At 40.5% G+C, this 18,873-nt stretch overlaps 2 protein-coding genes across 2 annotated transcripts; both read left to right on the top strand.

Annotated features, from left to right (window-relative positions):
• The first annotated feature begins 553 nt into the window (after window positions 1-553).
• Window positions 554-4,399, top strand: LOC145450103 (haloalkane dehalogenase-like). The gene is made up of 5 exons (XM_080328589.1): window positions 554-842; window positions 1,621-1,841; window positions 1,904-2,078; window positions 3,042-3,209; window positions 3,599-4,399. The coding sequence occupies exons 1-5, from the start codon at window positions 665-667 to the stop codon at window positions 3,862-3,864; spliced, it is 1,008 nt and encodes a 335-aa protein (XP_080184715.1). The 5' UTR covers window positions 554-664; the 3' UTR covers window positions 3,865-4,399.
• Window positions 4,400-4,742: 343 nt separating this feature from the next.
• Window positions 4,743-12,332, top strand: LOC145450104 (haloalkane dehalogenase-like). Its single transcript, XM_080328590.1, has 5 exons — window positions 4,743-4,950; window positions 7,903-8,126; window positions 8,186-8,357; window positions 8,419-8,586; window positions 11,726-12,332. The coding sequence occupies exons 1-5, from the start codon at window positions 4,806-4,808 to the stop codon at window positions 11,980-11,982; spliced, it is 966 nt and encodes a 321-aa protein (XP_080184716.1). The 5' UTR covers window positions 4,743-4,805; the 3' UTR covers window positions 11,983-12,332.
• The last annotated feature ends 6,541 nt before the right edge of the window (window positions 12,333-18,873 follow it).

Below are 18,873 nucleotides of genomic sequence, written 5' to 3'. Positions count from 1 at the left end.
ACTGTACTTCGTGAGATGAGGTGGTATTTCGACCATGACTGGATGGTCAATCCGAACCTATTGTGGATCGATGTCGGTCAATGGCGCTAATAAGTAGGACTAACCTGATATATGTCTTTCCCGTCCACAATCAATCAGGTTTATTAATATTTTCATCGTTTCAAAACATCACAAGACTGCGATACAATGAAAAGATAGGAAGGTGTCGAAACAACTTGGAGTAGCCTTTAAGATCAGACACCCACCTTAGCCTAGGCCATGTCGCGTCATGGCCAGTATATACTCGCTGCTCGCGTATGTATTGCATACTGATCGGGTGAGGATTAAAAACAAGTCTTACTTATCAAGATTTTGCGACCAGGGTGAATTCCTGAAATAAAAGACTACTCCGAATCCTCTCGACACATTCCTATCTTTTCATCATATCGCAATATTGTGGTGTTTTTGAATCATGACTGATGAAAAATTGTGAAATGATGTAGCGACATTTAGCGGTTCGATATACATGATTATTATCACCGCACAGTGGCCTTATATTCCAATGTCGGTTTTGTGATTGCAGCACGAAACGCAGCAATCCGTGTTTGCTTGCTTGCACAGGTCACAAATTATACAGTGTTAGTTATTCTACACTACGGGTGTGCCACGGGCTTTTATCGTAACGATGAAGGCGTCATTTTTCCTCACGCGGACACTGCTCGGTTCTGGCTGCAAGTCCAATTCGAGAACGTGCATCAGGAATAGTATTTTGAAAAGGTTTGCTAGCATGAGGGCTGAGGACCACGAAAAGAACCTGCTGACAGCTAAAGTCAAAGGAACTTGCATGAAATATATTGATTCAGGTTTGATGGGTTGGACTACTATTACATACAAAGATGAAAGTTTTCGTAATATCGATGGCGGGATTTATTTGATTTGACATAAAAGCACACAATAATATAGGACATTACAAGTGCCGTACTATATCAAACGTGTTCCCCATAACCATATCAACAGTGTTCTCCACGTGCCTTGGTTTCCGATGGTAATTTATGGATTTTATGGTTCGTAACCCAAAATACTGAGTCAGCAATGCGTAATAGCACATTGACTTAAGTCATTGGGAAGAATGTCGCCACTTACAGAAAACACTCATTGACATTGTACAATGTACATAATATAATATAATAATAATCGTCGGGTTATAATTTTCATCTGAACAAGTCACACACAATGTACAATGCGATAAGACACAATGCGATGTAACCAACAGATAGGAGGATGTCGAACGACACGCAGCTGCGATCCTCTCACATCCACCTCAGCCTAGAGTGCCCGATGTCACAGTTCTTTTCGATGTTGATCTTTTCGAAGCCGCAGCCCTTTTTACTAGTTCTTTCCATTCCTTGTGAGTTCTTTCTTTCTTCGGGTCTTTTTCTGGGCGGGGGAAGAGGAGCCCAGATGAACCTCTGACGGGAATTGACCCGGGTCCGCCAGCTTGGTAGGCGCTTATCGTTACCACTACGTTATCTCCCCCGCACCATGTATCGCATGTATCAACGGAGTGTGAAAAGTAGAGTCTAAATCAATGTGAAACTTTCACAAAGTCGAGTTTAATATGCCAAGAAACATTGATTTCAGGCGGACCAAATGAAAAGACAGTGTTATTTCTTCACGGCAATCCAACGTCGAGTTATTTGTGGCGAAACATATATCCTGGCGTTTCATCTGTGGCAAGATGCTTCGCTCCCGATCTAATTGGAATGGGACTGTCGGACAAAGTGCCGGGCATAGAGTACCGCTTCAGTGAACACTACGAATATCTGTCCGAGTGGATTGATAAAACCATCCCAACAGAAAAGGTACATATTCAAATGGGTATCTGACGTCCCAGCGCTCAATTTTTGCTGTTATCTCTGTTCAGATTAACCTCGTTATACATGACTGGGGCTCGGGTCTAGGCTTTCATTGGGCGAATCAAAACCGTAGCCGCGTGGAGTCGATCATCCACATGGAAAGTATTGTGTGCCCTGTGAAAAGCTGGGACAAGTTTCCTGAAATAGCCAGGAACATCTTTCAAACAATAAGATCACCAGCGGGTAGGTTTTCAAGTGCAAGTTAAGTTACATATCTGATGCAGATTAACATGCCCCTCATGTTTTGTAACTAAACGCATCCAAGTTAAAGGCAGTTTTTTCATCACTTTTGATACTCCGTGTTTGACCGATTGTAGGATATTTCAGAACTCATTCAGACATATAACCTACCGTAATTGATACATTTTTCATCGCCCCCATCAGAATACGAATGGGTTTATTATCAGAAATGCAGTGACAAAGCAATTGCATTGGGATTTTCTAAGTATAATGATACCTCCCGATGCCATGACTATCATTGCCAATTTTTCATGAGGTAGCTGTAAGATTATGATTGCTGGTTTTTATCCCAACAATCGCAAGGCACTAGTTCATATTTTATTTTTGTTTCGAGAACTATAGACATCATTTTGTCTCTTTGCTATTGTAGCCAACATCAAAAGGTGTCATACATTGACCAAATTTTTTTACTGGTACCGATAGCGGGCCTTTGTGAAAACTTATCCCGTGGTTTAACCCTCGAAAGGGAGTCCTGCCCCATTTTGAATTCAACGATCAGGTTCACTATTTTTACACCATATATTTGGTACTGAACATGAGGTAGTGAATCCCCGTTTTTCTGTGCTTTAATCATGTCATCGCAACATCACAATACGCGATGGACAATTTTTTCTTAATATTGAGCCTGCAAATTTGTGCAAATGCACATGCACAATTGCACATCTATGTGGTTGTAAATATGTTGTGACATCAAAGTGTTTAGAGTTTGACCTGGTGACATATTTGTGGAGTATTAAAGTCAAAGTCATTCCATATACGGTACCTTATTTGTCTCTTGACACATGATTCAATGAAACTGGTAAGAACTACTTGATTCTGCCCAAATCTAACAATGGAATTGTGGCTTACATCGAAATATTTTCTTGTTATTTTCTGAAATGACATGTTCATTTTCCACTTTGTCAGGAGAAGAAGTGATCCTTCAAAAGAATGTCTTTGCCGAGAGGATTTTGCCAAGCAGTATATTGAGAAAGCTAACACCGGACGAAATGGAGTACTACCAAAGGCCATTCAAAAACCCTGGCAGAGACAGGTTGCCGACTTTGACATGGCCTCGTGAAATACCAGTTAGAGGTAAATTCAGCGTGTCTTGATGGCTACAGTAATTTGTTAGAAATAAATACAACGTCTGGCCTAAAATTCTTGTTGAAAGTAGAAGTAAATAACTCGAAATGCGAAAAAAGAGAGAACATTTCCGCAATTTTGAGAGTCCTCGGAGGACCATCCACTTTCCTGTGGAAAAAGGACAAATTCTCCTAAAAGAGGACATATATAGTAGGTGTATTATACCGAGACAAATTCCATGACAGTATTTGATTAAGATCAAGGTGGAAGTTTAGTTGGTCGACTTTTCAAGTCATTTCGACTTGTTCCTTAATTTTCACTGTGTTGCAATTCTTTTGATGTTTCCAATTTAATGAAAATGACATTAAAATGATAGCTATTCTGTGTGTTTTCTACAGGTGAAGGTCCAGACTACATGATAGAAATCGTGGATGCTTATAGTGAATGGCTGAGCAAGAGCAAGGATCTTCCCAAGCTTTTCATCAATGCGGAGCCTGGATTTTTCTCTCGCGGAATCGAGAAGGTTACCAAAGGGTGGCCCAATCACGCGCGAGTGACTGTGAAAGGCCTGCATTTTCCGCAGGAAGATTCGCCACGAGAAATTGCAACTGCTATTCAGGCCTTTCTGACAGATAAAGTGTTCAATGCGTCATCTCGCCTATGAAATCGTGATTTTGTCAGACAATGTCAGTAGCAAAAGTACGTCTAGTTTTTAGAGTGCTCTATCAGGCCTTGCATGCTTGTACCACTTGCTCAAGCGGTTATCTGTTCTTCTACATCTACATTTATTTTTGGCAAAACAGCTTACTTTGCAGCTCTTTGGAATTTGTTAAGTTCAGAGTACTTTTGGGATATATGTCCAATGTCTATGACTTTCATGAGTGAAATTACGATAACAACTGGCGAAATAAAACTGCGGCCAGTCATTTTGTGTTACTTCGCAAATATATGAATCTCCGATTAACTTACTAAAAGTATGCGTCGCTTCGAACAAACCTACTTTCTTAAACTGCTTGCGTACTTTTCATGCCTTTATTTTCTACTTCCGCTCGAATTACTTTTGGCATGCAATGTACATGCAACTTCTACTTGTAATTGAGTTGAAAGTTATGTCGTTACTTTTACTCCTACTTGACTACAATCGCAGACTACTGAATAATGTGCCAATTTGTTTTAATTAATAAAGCTGTGTGTCAAAACGATGTGTTTTAAACTATGACCTTTGTAAGAGAGAGGAAAAGGTTCATTCCGCCATAAGCCAATAAGATAAAGAATTTGGGAGTGAATTGAAGTGTACGCATTCATAGATTCATTGTGACGTGTTGAATATGGATGACGTCACAATTTTTCGGTCGAAAGTTGAGGGGCATAGGCGCGTACCGCTCGCTAGCTACACCACTGCTTCAGACGGTTGTGGGCGTTAATTGGGATAGTAGCAATTTATGTTATGAGGTTTGTTTGTACGGCATAAGCGACAGCTCAAATATTTTCGTTATGTAATTATTAGCTTTCCTCCTGGGTTAATGATTTGCGCTGCGGAAGGTTTATTTGCTACCTTACTGGCTGCTGTGAAGGTTTGGTTCACTATAGGACGCGATTGAGGGCATGGCGACTATTATCAGTCGTGTTGTAGCGAGGACATGTAGCCCCACATCCTATTGCCAGGGCAAAAGATTTTCGTCTATAATATGTGATGCGAATTATAAGAAGGCAGTGGTCAATGGGTACCGGATGGAATATCTCGATACAGGTACATTAAATAATGGTCGTTATCACATTATCGTTGGCTTGCTGCATACTCGACATGGTAAAAAATGTGCCAGGCTGAACAAAACAGCGCCAGGTTGACAAGTAATTTTTTCTTAGTGTTTCCGAGATACTCATCCATAGAACGACTTTAAAATCGAACCAAATGTTACCGAAAAGTGCGGTTGCAGTTGCAGAAGTCGGATTGTTACGTTTTCGGACCATCACAAAGTTAATTATTTCTGTGACTACAATTTTCATAATTTCTGTGAACCATGTCCATGTCTAAAGATGTAATGGGGGTACAATTTTCCAAGTAGATTTACAGGAATCTCGAAGTCGGAGTTGGAGTCGGTGTATTTTAAATTCACGGAATTGGAATCGGTATATTCAAAACGTCTGGAGTCAGAGTTGGAGTCGCTGGTGTAATGAACCGACTCCACAGCCCTGATAAGTACTCTAAAATTACAACCACTTTGGCAAGTAGCGTAAATTGGCAAAATCTACTTGAGCACTTCGATAAAGTAGAAGTAATTTTCTACTGGGCACGACTGTAAGTAGCCTATACGCAATTGTCGTAACTATACGAACCAACAATTTGCCTTATTTCGCTATCGATCGACCCGTGGGCGAACTCAAAGATCCCAAATCCTTTTGAGTAGGGCAGAGCACAATGCTTCCAGTACTCAAATCTGAGATTCTAATGGTACGAGCTGAGTAGTGAGAGATAATTATTTTGAGTACTGAAATTACACCTTCTTGCCACTATAAGAGTGAGTTTCTCAACGAGAATTGTAGTTTTGATACAATTTTCCACTACGGATGCCTTGAAACCTCGATTGGTCGTATCACAGCACTGTCACAAAGTGAAATGGAAAATGTATAGTTGAAAAAATACCAATTATTATCAATAATGGGACGTAGAACCGTAGGGTTGCAATGACTCAAGTCGCGGTTTTTGGTGACTCGAGTCATTTTTTCAAATGCGTAAAATGACTCGACTCGAGTCATATTTTGTATCAACTCGACTTTTACTCGAGTCGTTGTGCATGACTCGAACCAAGTCCTGTGACTCGAGACTGGGAAGGGCAAGACAGACATTTCATTGTAACTTCGAAGATAGTAAAGTAAACCACTTATTGGTATTTCGTCTATCACTCCTGATAATTGGAAAATAGGGCCAGAAACCAGACTTCTACAAACTGCTGGATTTTCAAAAAGGGCAACAAGAACTATAACTGGAACAATTTTTAAAACTCGCAACTAGAACTAGAACTAGAACTACCAACTTTTTAAAATTCGCAACGAGAACTAAAACTAGAACTACTCACTTTTCAAAATCCTAGAACTAGAATTAAAATTCCTCCCTTTTCTATATCCTCGTCTAGAACTAGAACTATACTCACTTTTCAAAATCCGCAAACAGAACTAGAACTATTAAATTTTCAATATTCGATACTAGAACCAGAACTACTCAAAAAACGATTAGTTATATAGTTTACCGTCAACCAAATGGGTAGTTTGTACAAGTCTCCCAGAATCTGTTAAGACTGATGAAAATTACTATATTATGTATTCGGGCCATTCTATATCACTCGAGCTCAGTTGAAAAAGTGAGTTGAACCGGATTGAACTCAAAGCTGAACAATAAACATAATGACTTGGACTCGGACTTGATTCGGTGGTGAATTAAAAATGACTCGACTTGACTGGAGTCAAAACTACAAAAGTGAGATTGTCTTGTGACTTGATTATAACCCTGTGTAGAACTCGCATTATATGGTTTGTGGTCGCATAAAAGGGGCGTATTTAAACTTTCCACGCCATTCATACGATGATGACGTCCTACTGACTGATATACGAATGCTATAGACACGGCGCGGAATACCCGGTTCAGAATCGCATCACTCGTGTAATGGATTTTTGCCAGTCCTAGTTATAACTAGGGCAAGTTTTAGCACTTTTTTTACAGCCTCCAACAGCTTCCTAGATACTCCGAATATATGAACATTGTACAATGATGTTTTAATGTGTTTGGAGGGATTTTATAATGCAACTTTTTGCAACTTTTCTCTGTTTTTCAAGGCAACTTTTACCGCAACTTTATCAGATATTGCGTAAAAATGAAAAAGGATTGATATCAAAACATGCTATAAACTACTTCTAGTATGGTTCTATTCTCTTTGATGTACATAACAAAGAGCTAAATGATGGGTTAACTGCATCTCACTGTTGTCTATGACACAACGGCTTGCAAGCAAGAAGTACAACTACCCCTGCCAAGCACGACCGTGACCAAACATTATGTAAATAGATCGCTGTATTAATTCTGTCGTTTAAATTTGAGATCGTTTCCCATTTCACGAACGCCCAGGCGAGACCGCCGAAAATTACATTTTCACTGGATCACCTTTTTGAGGCCATTGATTCTGTTTAAAGTTGCTGAGAGTGAGTTTTTTTTGTAATGCCTTGGGTCAAGTTTGCTGACCTAGAGGGTTTGGGATGTGTTATTTGACTTGTTTTGGGGGAGGGGGTTATCGCTATGCTGTTTGACTTTTTTGGGGAAAATTATTCCTGTATTATATAATTTTCTTGCTGTGTGCCGGGGAACTGCAGGTACTAGGCTATACAACGGAACCTTTCGAGTATCTCACACCCTAATAATTTAACAAAAATAATAATTGCAACTTTTTACTGCAACTTTTGTTAAAATAAAATGCAACTCTCTCGCGATTTTAGTGCAACAAAAACTTGCCCTACTAATAACTATATATCTACTTGTCCATCTGTTATGATATTTTAGACGACGCGTAAGACACTTGCCGATCGCCATGGCCAATGATCATTTACTTTACAAGATAGGCCTAAGTGTATTCCTAGCTAAGCAATCAATAATAGTTCCCGCTTCATGATTTGTCGCGCGAAATCAGACACACCAACCCCTTGTTGTACGCAGGTAACAAGGAATCCGATGAAGCTATAATATTTATGCATGGCAATCCCACCTCGTCATATTTATGGAGGAATATCATCCCGCACGTTTCGGACATTGCGAGGTGCGTTGCTCCGGACCTCATTGGGATGGGGCGTTCCCAAAAGCTACCCCTTTCCATGTACAATTTTGAGGAGCACTACACTTTTCTGTCAAAACTTTTTATGAAGATGGACTTGCCTAAAAAGGCAAGGAGCGCATTCAAAGTATCTTTAAATGATAGCAGTGACAATCACTCATTTTATAGGTTAATCTAGTACTCCATGACTGGGGATCTGCACTGGGATTTCATTGGGCTAATGAGCACCGCGAACGCGTAAAATCAATTACTTTCATGGAAGCTCTCGTCGGACAGATAAATCATGACGAATTTCCGGAAGCCGGAAGAGAAGCGTTCAAAGCATTTCGTTCGCCCTTGGGTTGGTTAGGCTGTCAACTCCTTATGTCTACTTACATTTCTGAAAAGCACTTCCGTTTTAGGCGAAGAGATGATTCTGGATAATAATTTCTTCATCGAACAGCTCTTACCTCTAGCCGTGTTGAGGCGACTCACCGATGAGGAGATGGCTGCTTACAGAAAACCTTTTCTACAGAAAGGAGAGACACGCCGTCCTATGTTAACATTCGCTCGTCAACTAATAATACTAGGTAAACTATTAGAATGGTACGAAGTCCCGAAAGATTGTAGCTCGCGTGGACAAGAACCTATTACGTCACATAACGTTTAATCAACACCAGTGACGTTAAAAAATACGACCACGTCAGAGTGACTTCATCCAAAATCTAAACGAGGACACTTTAGCTACAATAACTTTGGCGGACTGCATTATTCATGTAGGCCTATATGCTCAAATTTACGTACATGTCTACGTAGCTTACTACATGTATGTTCATTTATATTGATAGATCTTACATTCTTGGCCCATTTTAGATGAATTAACAATGATCCCCGCTGAACTGTCAGGGATTTTTAAATATATCATTTCCGGTTGCATCATACATAGATTGATATCCCTGTCACTGACCAAGTATCAGAGGACACAACTACCGTGATAATGGAGAACGGGCTGTTCTTGTAATAATTTCGCTCATTAAAGTGGTGCAAACTTATCAAAAAAATACTTTATATTTTTTTAAATCCAAGGTGTAAATACTAATTTGCATTGCCTACAAACCATTCATGTTTCAGTGAAAGTAGTTTGAAATCAAAACCATTTGAATATGTAATACAGGTAAGAAAAACCTACTTCATTACTCCGATGAAGTATATATGTACTTCGCAAGACCGTAACAGCACTTCGTCAGGCCCCCCAAAAAAACGTTGGTCTTGGGTCCCCATAGGGTGATAAACTAAACTTCTGGGGGGCTTCACCCCCAGACCCCCCACAGGTTAGTCGTGTTTGCCGCGACTTGTAACCGACATTTATTGTACTGTCTAGTGAGACGCAATACTACTGCTTAACGCGCAAAGCGCGAAAATTTTCAACAATTCATGATTTAACCGGACAATATCATCAGGAATCGCATATATGTTGCTATAAATTTTTTATACTCCCTGATCATGTAATCAGATTTCCCGGTAGAGCTGAATGAGGTGTCTTGGAAACTGTATGACCCGTAAATAATATTTAAACATATTCGGGCGGTATCAACTTCATTACATGATGCTGTTACGTGAGCTCCTGGCTGCTATGTCAAAGATATTGAAATCGCACAAACGTACTAAGCTAAAAGACACGTACACGATTTCAAATTAGTATTTCTTCACTGGCAATTAAATTCTCATAGCGGGTAGGCATTTGTCTTGTGGGGTTCATATTGCCAGGACAAGAACATTCGCCGCCAGCCATTTAGGCACCTATGGACAAGGCCTATGTAATGTATATATATCGAAGTTTTCGGTCAGCATAAGGGCAGCCCATTTCGGCCCAGGTTTCCTCGCCGCCGATCGTTCTGGCACACTTCTTGGAGACGCATGTTGCATGACCTGAAATTGTTTTTGTCTTGGTGCGTCGTGGCGTGGTAAAGGCCGACGCCGAAATGCCCATTTGTATACATCATGCCTAATTTTTTCTTTTTTGCTGGGGGAGTACCCAATAATACAGACATGTGGCAACACTAAATCGCGAAAAAAATGGGTAAAAGTTGCATAAATTTCCAATAAAGATTCTATAATTTATGCTAATTTGCGAAATAATTTTGGGCCCCCTTTGAGCTCCCCCCCCAGTTAAGGGGTTTGGGGTGCGGCAGTTACGACCCTGGTACTTCGTTACTGACCAGTGACCACCTCTGCCAAGCATGTAGCAAAATAGCGTGGTATGTCAGCTAAGTTCTCAAAATACAGTACGCTCAAGTTGAAATTCAAGGAATTTCGGTATTTCGAGAAAATGCAGACAGGAAAGAGCCTGCTTCGTTTGCGGACGTGATCCTCTAAATCAGTGGTTCTCAACCTTTTTTCCTGAAGCGCTCCCTTTCAAAAAACGCCTAGGTCTGGCGCCCCCTCATCATATTTTAAGGTCGGTAGTAAAAACAAGGGGTAAGAGTTCGAAGTCCGGTCGGTCTTTTCGGGTTGGGACTTTAATATTGGAAATACCATGAATCGCGCCCGAGGACCATCACTCGATTAATTAACGCTATAATAATGTATATGCTGTATTCGGGATCAAATCAAGGTTGTCGTAACAACTATCGGAACCGGACTCATACCATCTGGTTGATCAACTTTAACATGAATGTTTTCGAAACAACAAAGCAATCCGTAATACAAAACGTTCGTGCAATGTTGCGGATCACAACACTAAACAGTATATCATGTATCATCCATATGATACGATGAAGAAATATTCTGAAGATTTAATTTTGTAGCTCTCAAATAGGCCTACAAATGCTGACCAAAATGATTGAAAGCATCTTTAATGTAGGCTACAAAGGACTCTCACTCTCGCTCTTAAAAGTGGTACAATGTCTCTTTATTCGATTTCAACGCGCTGTTCGCTGCGGAATAAAATACCTATATGGTTCGAAATCTTTGTTGATATTAACCCGAGGTAGCGTGATGGGAGTATTTTAACGGAAAATTAGCGATCTAAAAGTACGCGCAATTTATTTAACATGAATTTTAATAAACCACGTCATATATGTAAACATTGAAGAATATTATCATATTGAAATGAACCCGAATATTCTCTGCTGACACTCGTCAGGGGTAATCGTCATCAACCAGTAGAGTAGACGAGTGACGAAAATACTCGGGTTTATTTCAATATGAATATACTATTCAATTGTACATTGAAGTTCCGTACCTCCAAGAAGCTCTTTAAATATGTCAACATGTTGCAAATATCGGCGACATATATTTCGCGCGCAGCGCGACGAAGAATTTCGAGATTTGGCGGATTTTGTCGCATGAGAGAACTGAGAGAGCTCAGGGATAGAGGCTTTAGAACTGTTGTTCTACGATATATAATCATATGTCCCTACTGTACCCTCTACTGCGACGCCATTTTTCTGCAGCGCCCCCCATACCACCCCCTGAGCCCAGCGCCCCCCCCCCTATATCGCCCCCTGAGCGTTACCGCCCCCTTCAAAAAATCCAAGGTTAATAATCACTGCTCTAAATCATCATGGTTTGTATCCCGAACACGAACGTGAACAGAACGTTCGCATCATCCCTATTACATTCCCACCTTCTTTCTACTTGTGCGAACCCTACGCTACCGTTAGGTGGCGCTGTAAATATTTAGCTGTACTCGGGTAACGTAACAGTCATCTCGAAACCCTTTTGCAGATATAGGAGAAAACGGCCCTGATTCGATAAGAGAGAAGATGCAGCATTACGTCGATTGGCTTTCACAAGACCATTCGATACCGAAATTATACGTTGATGCCGATCCCGGTCAACTTGCTATTCAGATAAGGAGGGTTGTCAAAGACTGGCCGAATATGCAAACGCAAAGGGTCAAGGGTTTGCATTATCTACAAGAAGACTCCCCAGACGAAATCGGAATGTCTATTAGAAAGTTTCTTTTGGAATCGGTGTTCTAAAATCCATTTTTGATTTGTGAAGGCTCACCAATGTATACACCTCAGTACGAAATGATGCACAATTTACACAGCGTGTTTTCATTAGCACTGTCGACACGCCTGCTTCATCGAGTCAAACAGGGAAGCAGGGTTGTAATGACTCGAGTCACGATTTTCTGATGACTCGACTTGACTCGAGTCATTTTACCAAAATACGGAGATGACTCGACTCGACTCGAGTCAATCTGTGTATTGACTCAACTTGGACTCGAGTTATTGCGCATGACCCGAACCAAGTCACATGACTCGAGACTCAGATTGCCAAGACCGACATTTCATTGTAATTTCATAAAGTAAACACACTATCAGGATTTCGTCTATTGGTACTGGTACTTGGAAATGCGACCAGAAACTGCTACAAGTGAGGAAAATTAGTAGATTATAAATGCGAACCCTTCGATATCACCAAACAGAGTATTAAAATGTGTTTAACAAGACTTTAACTGGAAACAGAGCAGTCAACACAATGACTTGGACTCGGACTCGAGTCATAATACCATGACTCGGACTCGATCCTCGGATCGCTGACTTGGACTAGGACTTGACTTGGTGGTGAATTGAAAATGACTAGACTTGACTCGAGTAAAAACTATGAAAGTTAGATTGACAAGTGACTCGGAGCCTTGTGACCTGGTTACAGCCCTGCAGGGAAGACATGCAGATGCAGTTCTTACACGAGTTGCCGGCAAGCGATCATTTCCTGAATAGTTTGTGAACAAATGCCACCCAGAAAAAAATCAATATTCATCTGGCTCAGGTTCGGACGATACTTTGATTGTCCTCACCTTGCCCTACACTGGATCGCTTGACCTGTTTTTCCACTACGCCGTTCATTAACACGATGCTCTGGCTTTTTCACCTTCGTACTCGCAGCTTAACGGGTTTTGATACTGACGCATCGATGATCAGCCGAGTGTTTTTTCATAGGTATAATCTACAGGGGTCAGAGCCAGCAGCGTAGCCAGGATTGAAAGGTGCCTATTGGCGTATTGCAACTCCAGAGTTTCGATTGTGATTCGACATTGTGACGTCATCTTTTTCAACTACGCAGCATTCGATTTGTGACATCATGGGATTATAAAAAATAGACCCAAAGAAACTTTTCTCCCGCTCTGCCGAATTTTCATTCCGACTACGCTCATGGTCACCATCTAGCAGGCTGTCACAAAAACTTACTTACATACGCAGTACACTTGTACAGCGTTCGGAACGGTAGACGTGGTCATACGGGCATCGCCTGCTAAAGCGGATAGCAAATTAGATACCACACCATGCTTAGGTAAAACATTGGAAGAGCTAAGTTAGAGATGCGCGAATTCCACGCGAAGCAGCACATTTGAATTTTACAACTCTAATTTCACTTCTGATGAAGTAGCAAAGGCGACTGGGTTGATTACCCGTGCTTGTCTATACAAAGTTATTGAAAGCTATTGGAATGATATCTAAACTACAGTACATCCTCTGAACCCGCTGGGTTTTCTATAGGGAACAATGGTGTAGTTGCATATCATGCATTTGAACGGGTGTCCTGTTATTGAAAAATGTCGTGCAATTGGGCTTGATTTCATGTCAATCGATGTAGACTCCATGTATTATGGGGTATTCTCAAAATATTGGCGGCCCAAAACCTATGGTATATGTTTTGCTCACCGGTGCGTCCTATAAAATACAAGCAGTTAGGCCTATATCTCAATAAGTCAAGTGGATCTCATTCAGGTAACATCAAGCATATACTCATGAGATTCACGCCCCATGGACCCCCTGACTAGCGACCCTCTGCTTGAGCGGTTTGTTACATTAATTGTAGGGCTGGGCAAAATCGAGTACCTGAGTGATTTGAATCTGAATCACATATTATGCTTAGAGTCGAGTCGAGTATTCGAGTGCAGCTCATTATGACGTCATAACAGAATATAGTATGTCAAAGTTCAAATATGCGTACCTTTTATGCCACCACTAAGAATATCATGCCTGTTACCATCACATTAAAGATCCTTTGGTATTTTTTCGACCATCCCGATTTCATGGCGCTTTGTGGCAATGCTGTGGGATGATCATGACTTCGGAAATGTGGTATTTCCAGTAACGTTCGTAGCTTTGTACTGTATGTTTCGTGTGCTGCGATACGGCCAATGAAGATGTCAAGGCTTCCAGTGGAAACTAGTGTCGAAACTAGAATTCTCGTTGATAAATTAACTTTGAGCAATTGTACTCTGGAATTGAGTTCACATGAACATTTCATATAAGCAACGATCATCTACAATGAACTTGATAATTAATCTCTGTAGCGCATTTCACGTTCAACTCCACGATGACAATGCATACGATCCCTACATTTGTACTAGCAATGATAACTTCAGAGTTAGGAAAATGCATTCATGAAATTATTGACAAAAAAGAAAGAAAGTATGAGTAGGGAAATAGAATTTTTAAAACATAAAGGGAGGGAGAGTTTGCATTCACTGATAATGGGGGTAAACCTGTGACTTTTCTGCCAAGCGTATGTCAATCATTACAAAACGAGTAACTTAAAACGTCATAACGACGATGCTGTAAGAAGCTCGCCGATCCTCGATAATAATCCACTCGCGTATGAGTTGAAGTTGGACGATGGTCCATTCAGTGTGGGTCCGAGTCCATTTGTTGCAAAGGAATAAAATGCAACTGCTGAATTTTCCCCACTCAAATATATCGTAACCGAGATATAGAATATGATTATTACCCCGTTATGCTGGCCTAAAACTGATGTCGCCTATTTCGAAGAATCAATATCATTTATTTGAATAGACCTGTGCAATTTACAAAATACCACCAATACTATTTAGGTAAGGTATAGCTTTATTTTTTTAGGGAAGAGAGTGGGGCGTTAGATAAATTGATTTTATAATGGCGTGACGCCACGAATATATGCTGCGACGTAGTGAAAACGAATGACGTCAGGCAGGCGTAATCGGGTGTAACATTCGCTGATATGTAGGATTGGAGATATAGGCTGTTGGCTTGAGTGATGTCGCCCACATATTGAAATATAATAGGATCAAAGACAACAAAATATCGAATCTTATCTTAGAATAGAATCGGACAAGCTCTTTCCTAGACTAGCAACATCCGATATCATCGGCTCGTGCTGAACGCGTCAGTCCCTTTCACTGCAGGGTCAGAACAACGATGTTCGGGCAATACGAACATGCTGCTTGATATATCCCAACTCAATACCTGAAAGTATTCGAAGATGTCTTCAGGTTTGGATCAAATAGAGCATAAGACAATGTATTACAATGAAACTATATCACAAACATGGTATTTATAATCGCAATGGTATTTGATTGTTTGTCGTATATCAGACAAGAAGAAAACGACGCGTTTCCGGCCTTACGAATGGAATCACTTACGGAAACTGTGGGCCATACCTAATAAAGGCGTTGGCTGTAGCAGGGACACTTCTTCTGAGTAAATCTATGTAAAAACTCGGGGAAGCTTCTTGCTGAGTCCCTCTTGACGTATGTAATTTTTTGAAATTTCAACACTATGAAATTGCGATTAGAAAGCACTTTTGGAATACTGCTATTAACATCAGTTTTAGTGTGCCGTTAACTCTTGAAAAGAGGCACCCGAAAAGTCTTCGAGTTCAATAAATATTATTTACAATGGATATTGTATTGAAAGCTAACATCAGACTATTGTAAAACCACAATTCCATACTCGTCTGAAAAATCATGTTATGTCGCAAGTGTTTATGCAATATATGCCAAACATTTGTCACTTCGATATAAATTTTGAGATTTTTAATTCAAAAGGATATTAATTTTCCGTTGCCATTCTCGATCCATGCTCAAGTAACCTTTTGCCCTGCCATCATGCCTCATGTGTCAAATCAATGGTAGGAGCTGCAGTATGTTTTGCGGGTCTTTCAGCATCTATGGTCAGGTGGGTCACTCATATTTGAGGTTTTTGTAGGGAACCGCTCAAGTGTATCGGATGATGATGAGGAGCCTAATTAAAAACCCCAATACTTACGAACAGTTTCTGGACCCATTGGTGTTACAGCGGTGTAACTCAGGTCCAATTGCACATATGCAACAGTACGGTTGAATAGTAACTTCAATTATTCTATTCCCGTCGTTTTGTGTACGGAGGCCATGCACTCTGCTGTCTGTTGATTTTGTTTAGTATACATTAATTTTAGTTATTACATATAGTTAATTTGATGGTTGTTCTTGTTTTTGCTCTGGTGATGGTAAGAGCTATAGTCCCATGTCATATTGAATATCCAAGACACTGCGCTACTTTGTCTTCAGAAATAACAATAATGCTTGAGACCCACATTCACGACGATATATTGGTAGGAAAGGCAACACCAATAGCATGATAATTCCATTAAGCTTATAGGGTATTATTTGCTTAGCTTGGTGCAAAATGTGATCAAATTATCTTTCGTAAAGGTCAATGGGGTTGCCGTCTCTTCTTGCAGCTTCAAGAGTTCGCCTTTCCTTCAATCTATTTGTTTTATTATTGTGGAGCGAGTGATAAATGAGGGGACTCCAGGCTGGCCACCCCTGTTCTAGTTGAAGAAAGTTGCTGCAGAAGATTTACTGCAGACATGTTTCTTGTTGGATTGTGTGAGAAAACAGATAACTACTAGTAAGCGTGATTGTACGCTCTAACGCAGTGGTTCCCAAACGGTGGGGAATTCCCCACTGGTGGGGAATTCAATGGTTTCTGGTGGGGAATAGACGCGTTTGTTCAAAATTATCTACAGGACAGTCTTCATATTCACGAAGACACATGCGCAATTACCGTTATCAGTTAATTTTTTAGGAAATTTATGTCACTTATTCAAATTTTTTTGCGCTGCGCCGGCGATTTCATATTGCCTAATACTTTGATTATTTGGTACCCCCTCCCCACAAAAATACGTAGAATTTATAGAAATGGAGTCTTCGGCGTCGGCCATTACTGCGCCACGACGCACCAAGACATATAAAGTTATAGGCCACGTAACATGCGACTCCGAGAGGTACGTGCCAGAACGATAAGCAGCGAGAAGACCTTGGCCGAGAAGGATGCCCTTGTGGTGACCGAAAACTTCGATAGATGTACAATATACATATATGTTTATAGGAGGCTAAATGGCTGGCGCTGAATGTTCCTGTCCTGGCGATCTGAACCCCACAGGACAAATGCCATCCCGCAGGGGAAAAATTATTTGCCAGTAAAGCAATACCAATTTGAAATCGTGTGTGCCTTTTAGTTTTGGCGATTTCAATGTATTTTGACATGGCAGACATAAGAGTTCACGAAACAGCATCATGTACCGAAATCAATACATCAACGGGTCTGCCCGAAGATGTTTAATTCATATTTAGGGGCCCTACCTTTTCCAACACACCTCACTCAGCTCTACCGGTAAATCTGATTACGTGAGAAGAGAGGGGATAAAAAATTGATAGCAAAATATATACAATTCCCGATCATATTGACCGATTCGAACATGAATTATATAGTATTTTCGCGCTTCGCGCGTTTACGGTCCTGGTGGGGAATGAAGGCTTGGAATAAATCTGAAGTGGGGAATGAAGACAAAAAGGTTGGGAACCACTGCTCTAACGTTAATGCGTATTTCGATATTTCTTCCTCGCGCGGACAGCATACCGACCGATCGTCTTGATACGGAAGATAACGTCAAACGCGGCCTGGCATCCAAGCCCGGCTGTAGTAAGCCTATGTACAATGTACAATGTACATTGTACATGTACATCAGATATCACGCTAACGATGACTTGTTTTTATTTTACTCAAGTTCTTGCACATCGTGAACCTATAAACGTTAGGGCTCTTCAAAAATGACTTTTTTTCTCAAATCGTACTGGCTACTTGATAAAATTGTTAGGTTACCTAATTTAAACCTACACACCAAATTTGGTTCAATTCCAACCAGTGGAAGCGGAGTTATTACCGTCGAAAAATTTTGATCATGAATGACCAATTCTTTAATTAATTATTTATCATAGTATCACAGTAAATACTATTTGATTAAAATCCAAATTTTTCGACGGTAATAACTCCGCTTCCACTGGTTGGAATTGAACCAAATTTGGTGCACATCGTTTCTATAGATAACCCAACACTTTCATGGGGTGAACAGAAAATTTTCAAATTTTTTTGTTATTTATTTTTTTATAATAAATAGAAACTTTCTTCTCCTGTAGCAATGCGGCTACCGGCTGGAATTGAACCAAAGTTGGTGTGTAAGCTTAAATTAGGTAACCTAACAATCTTATCAGGTAGCCCGTACGATTTGAGAAAAAGGTCATTTTTGAAGACCCCTAGTGTACATGCCGCAAAAACATAAAGGAAAAAAGTACATAACTTCCTTTCTTTTCCTTTCCTTTGGTGTGAGGTTAACCTTGTTAGAATCGGTAGGGTAGGGATAGGTAAGGTAGCATTGGTCGGAAGTAAAATCTGTAGGAATACTATACCTAATGGATAATGTCACAAATTACAAAGCTATGAGAACACGTATCAGAATGAAACAACAACTATAGCCTCCTCCTCCTCCGATCGACATCAGGCACGCGTCAGAGCATTGTGTAGTGTAGGTACGTCATAACATAAACAACAATAATTTTCTTCAGGTGTTATGATGGCACAAATACCAAACACGCGTACATCCCCGTTTTGAGATTGAAATTCGCCTCCAGCATCCGGCGTAGACATGGAAACAAAAGGGTGTGTGTGTCAAAAGCGATCTTAATTACACTCGCACGAGTCACCTTCACGAAAAACAATCGCAAAATGTTGAGGCATTACAGGAGAATTCGTCAGTACATGGTAATTACAATTCGCAATGCG

This window comes from Botryllus schlosseri, chromosome 11 (genome assembly GCF_051294905.1).
Source record: "Botryllus schlosseri isolate E-star chromosome 11, Bs_hap1, whole genome shotgun sequence".
NCBI lineage: Eukaryota > Metazoa > Chordata > Ascidiacea > Stolidobranchia > Styelidae > Botryllus > Botryllus schlosseri.
Note: the sequence above shows the minus strand (reverse complement) of the source record. Positions and strands in the feature narration are given on the sequence as shown.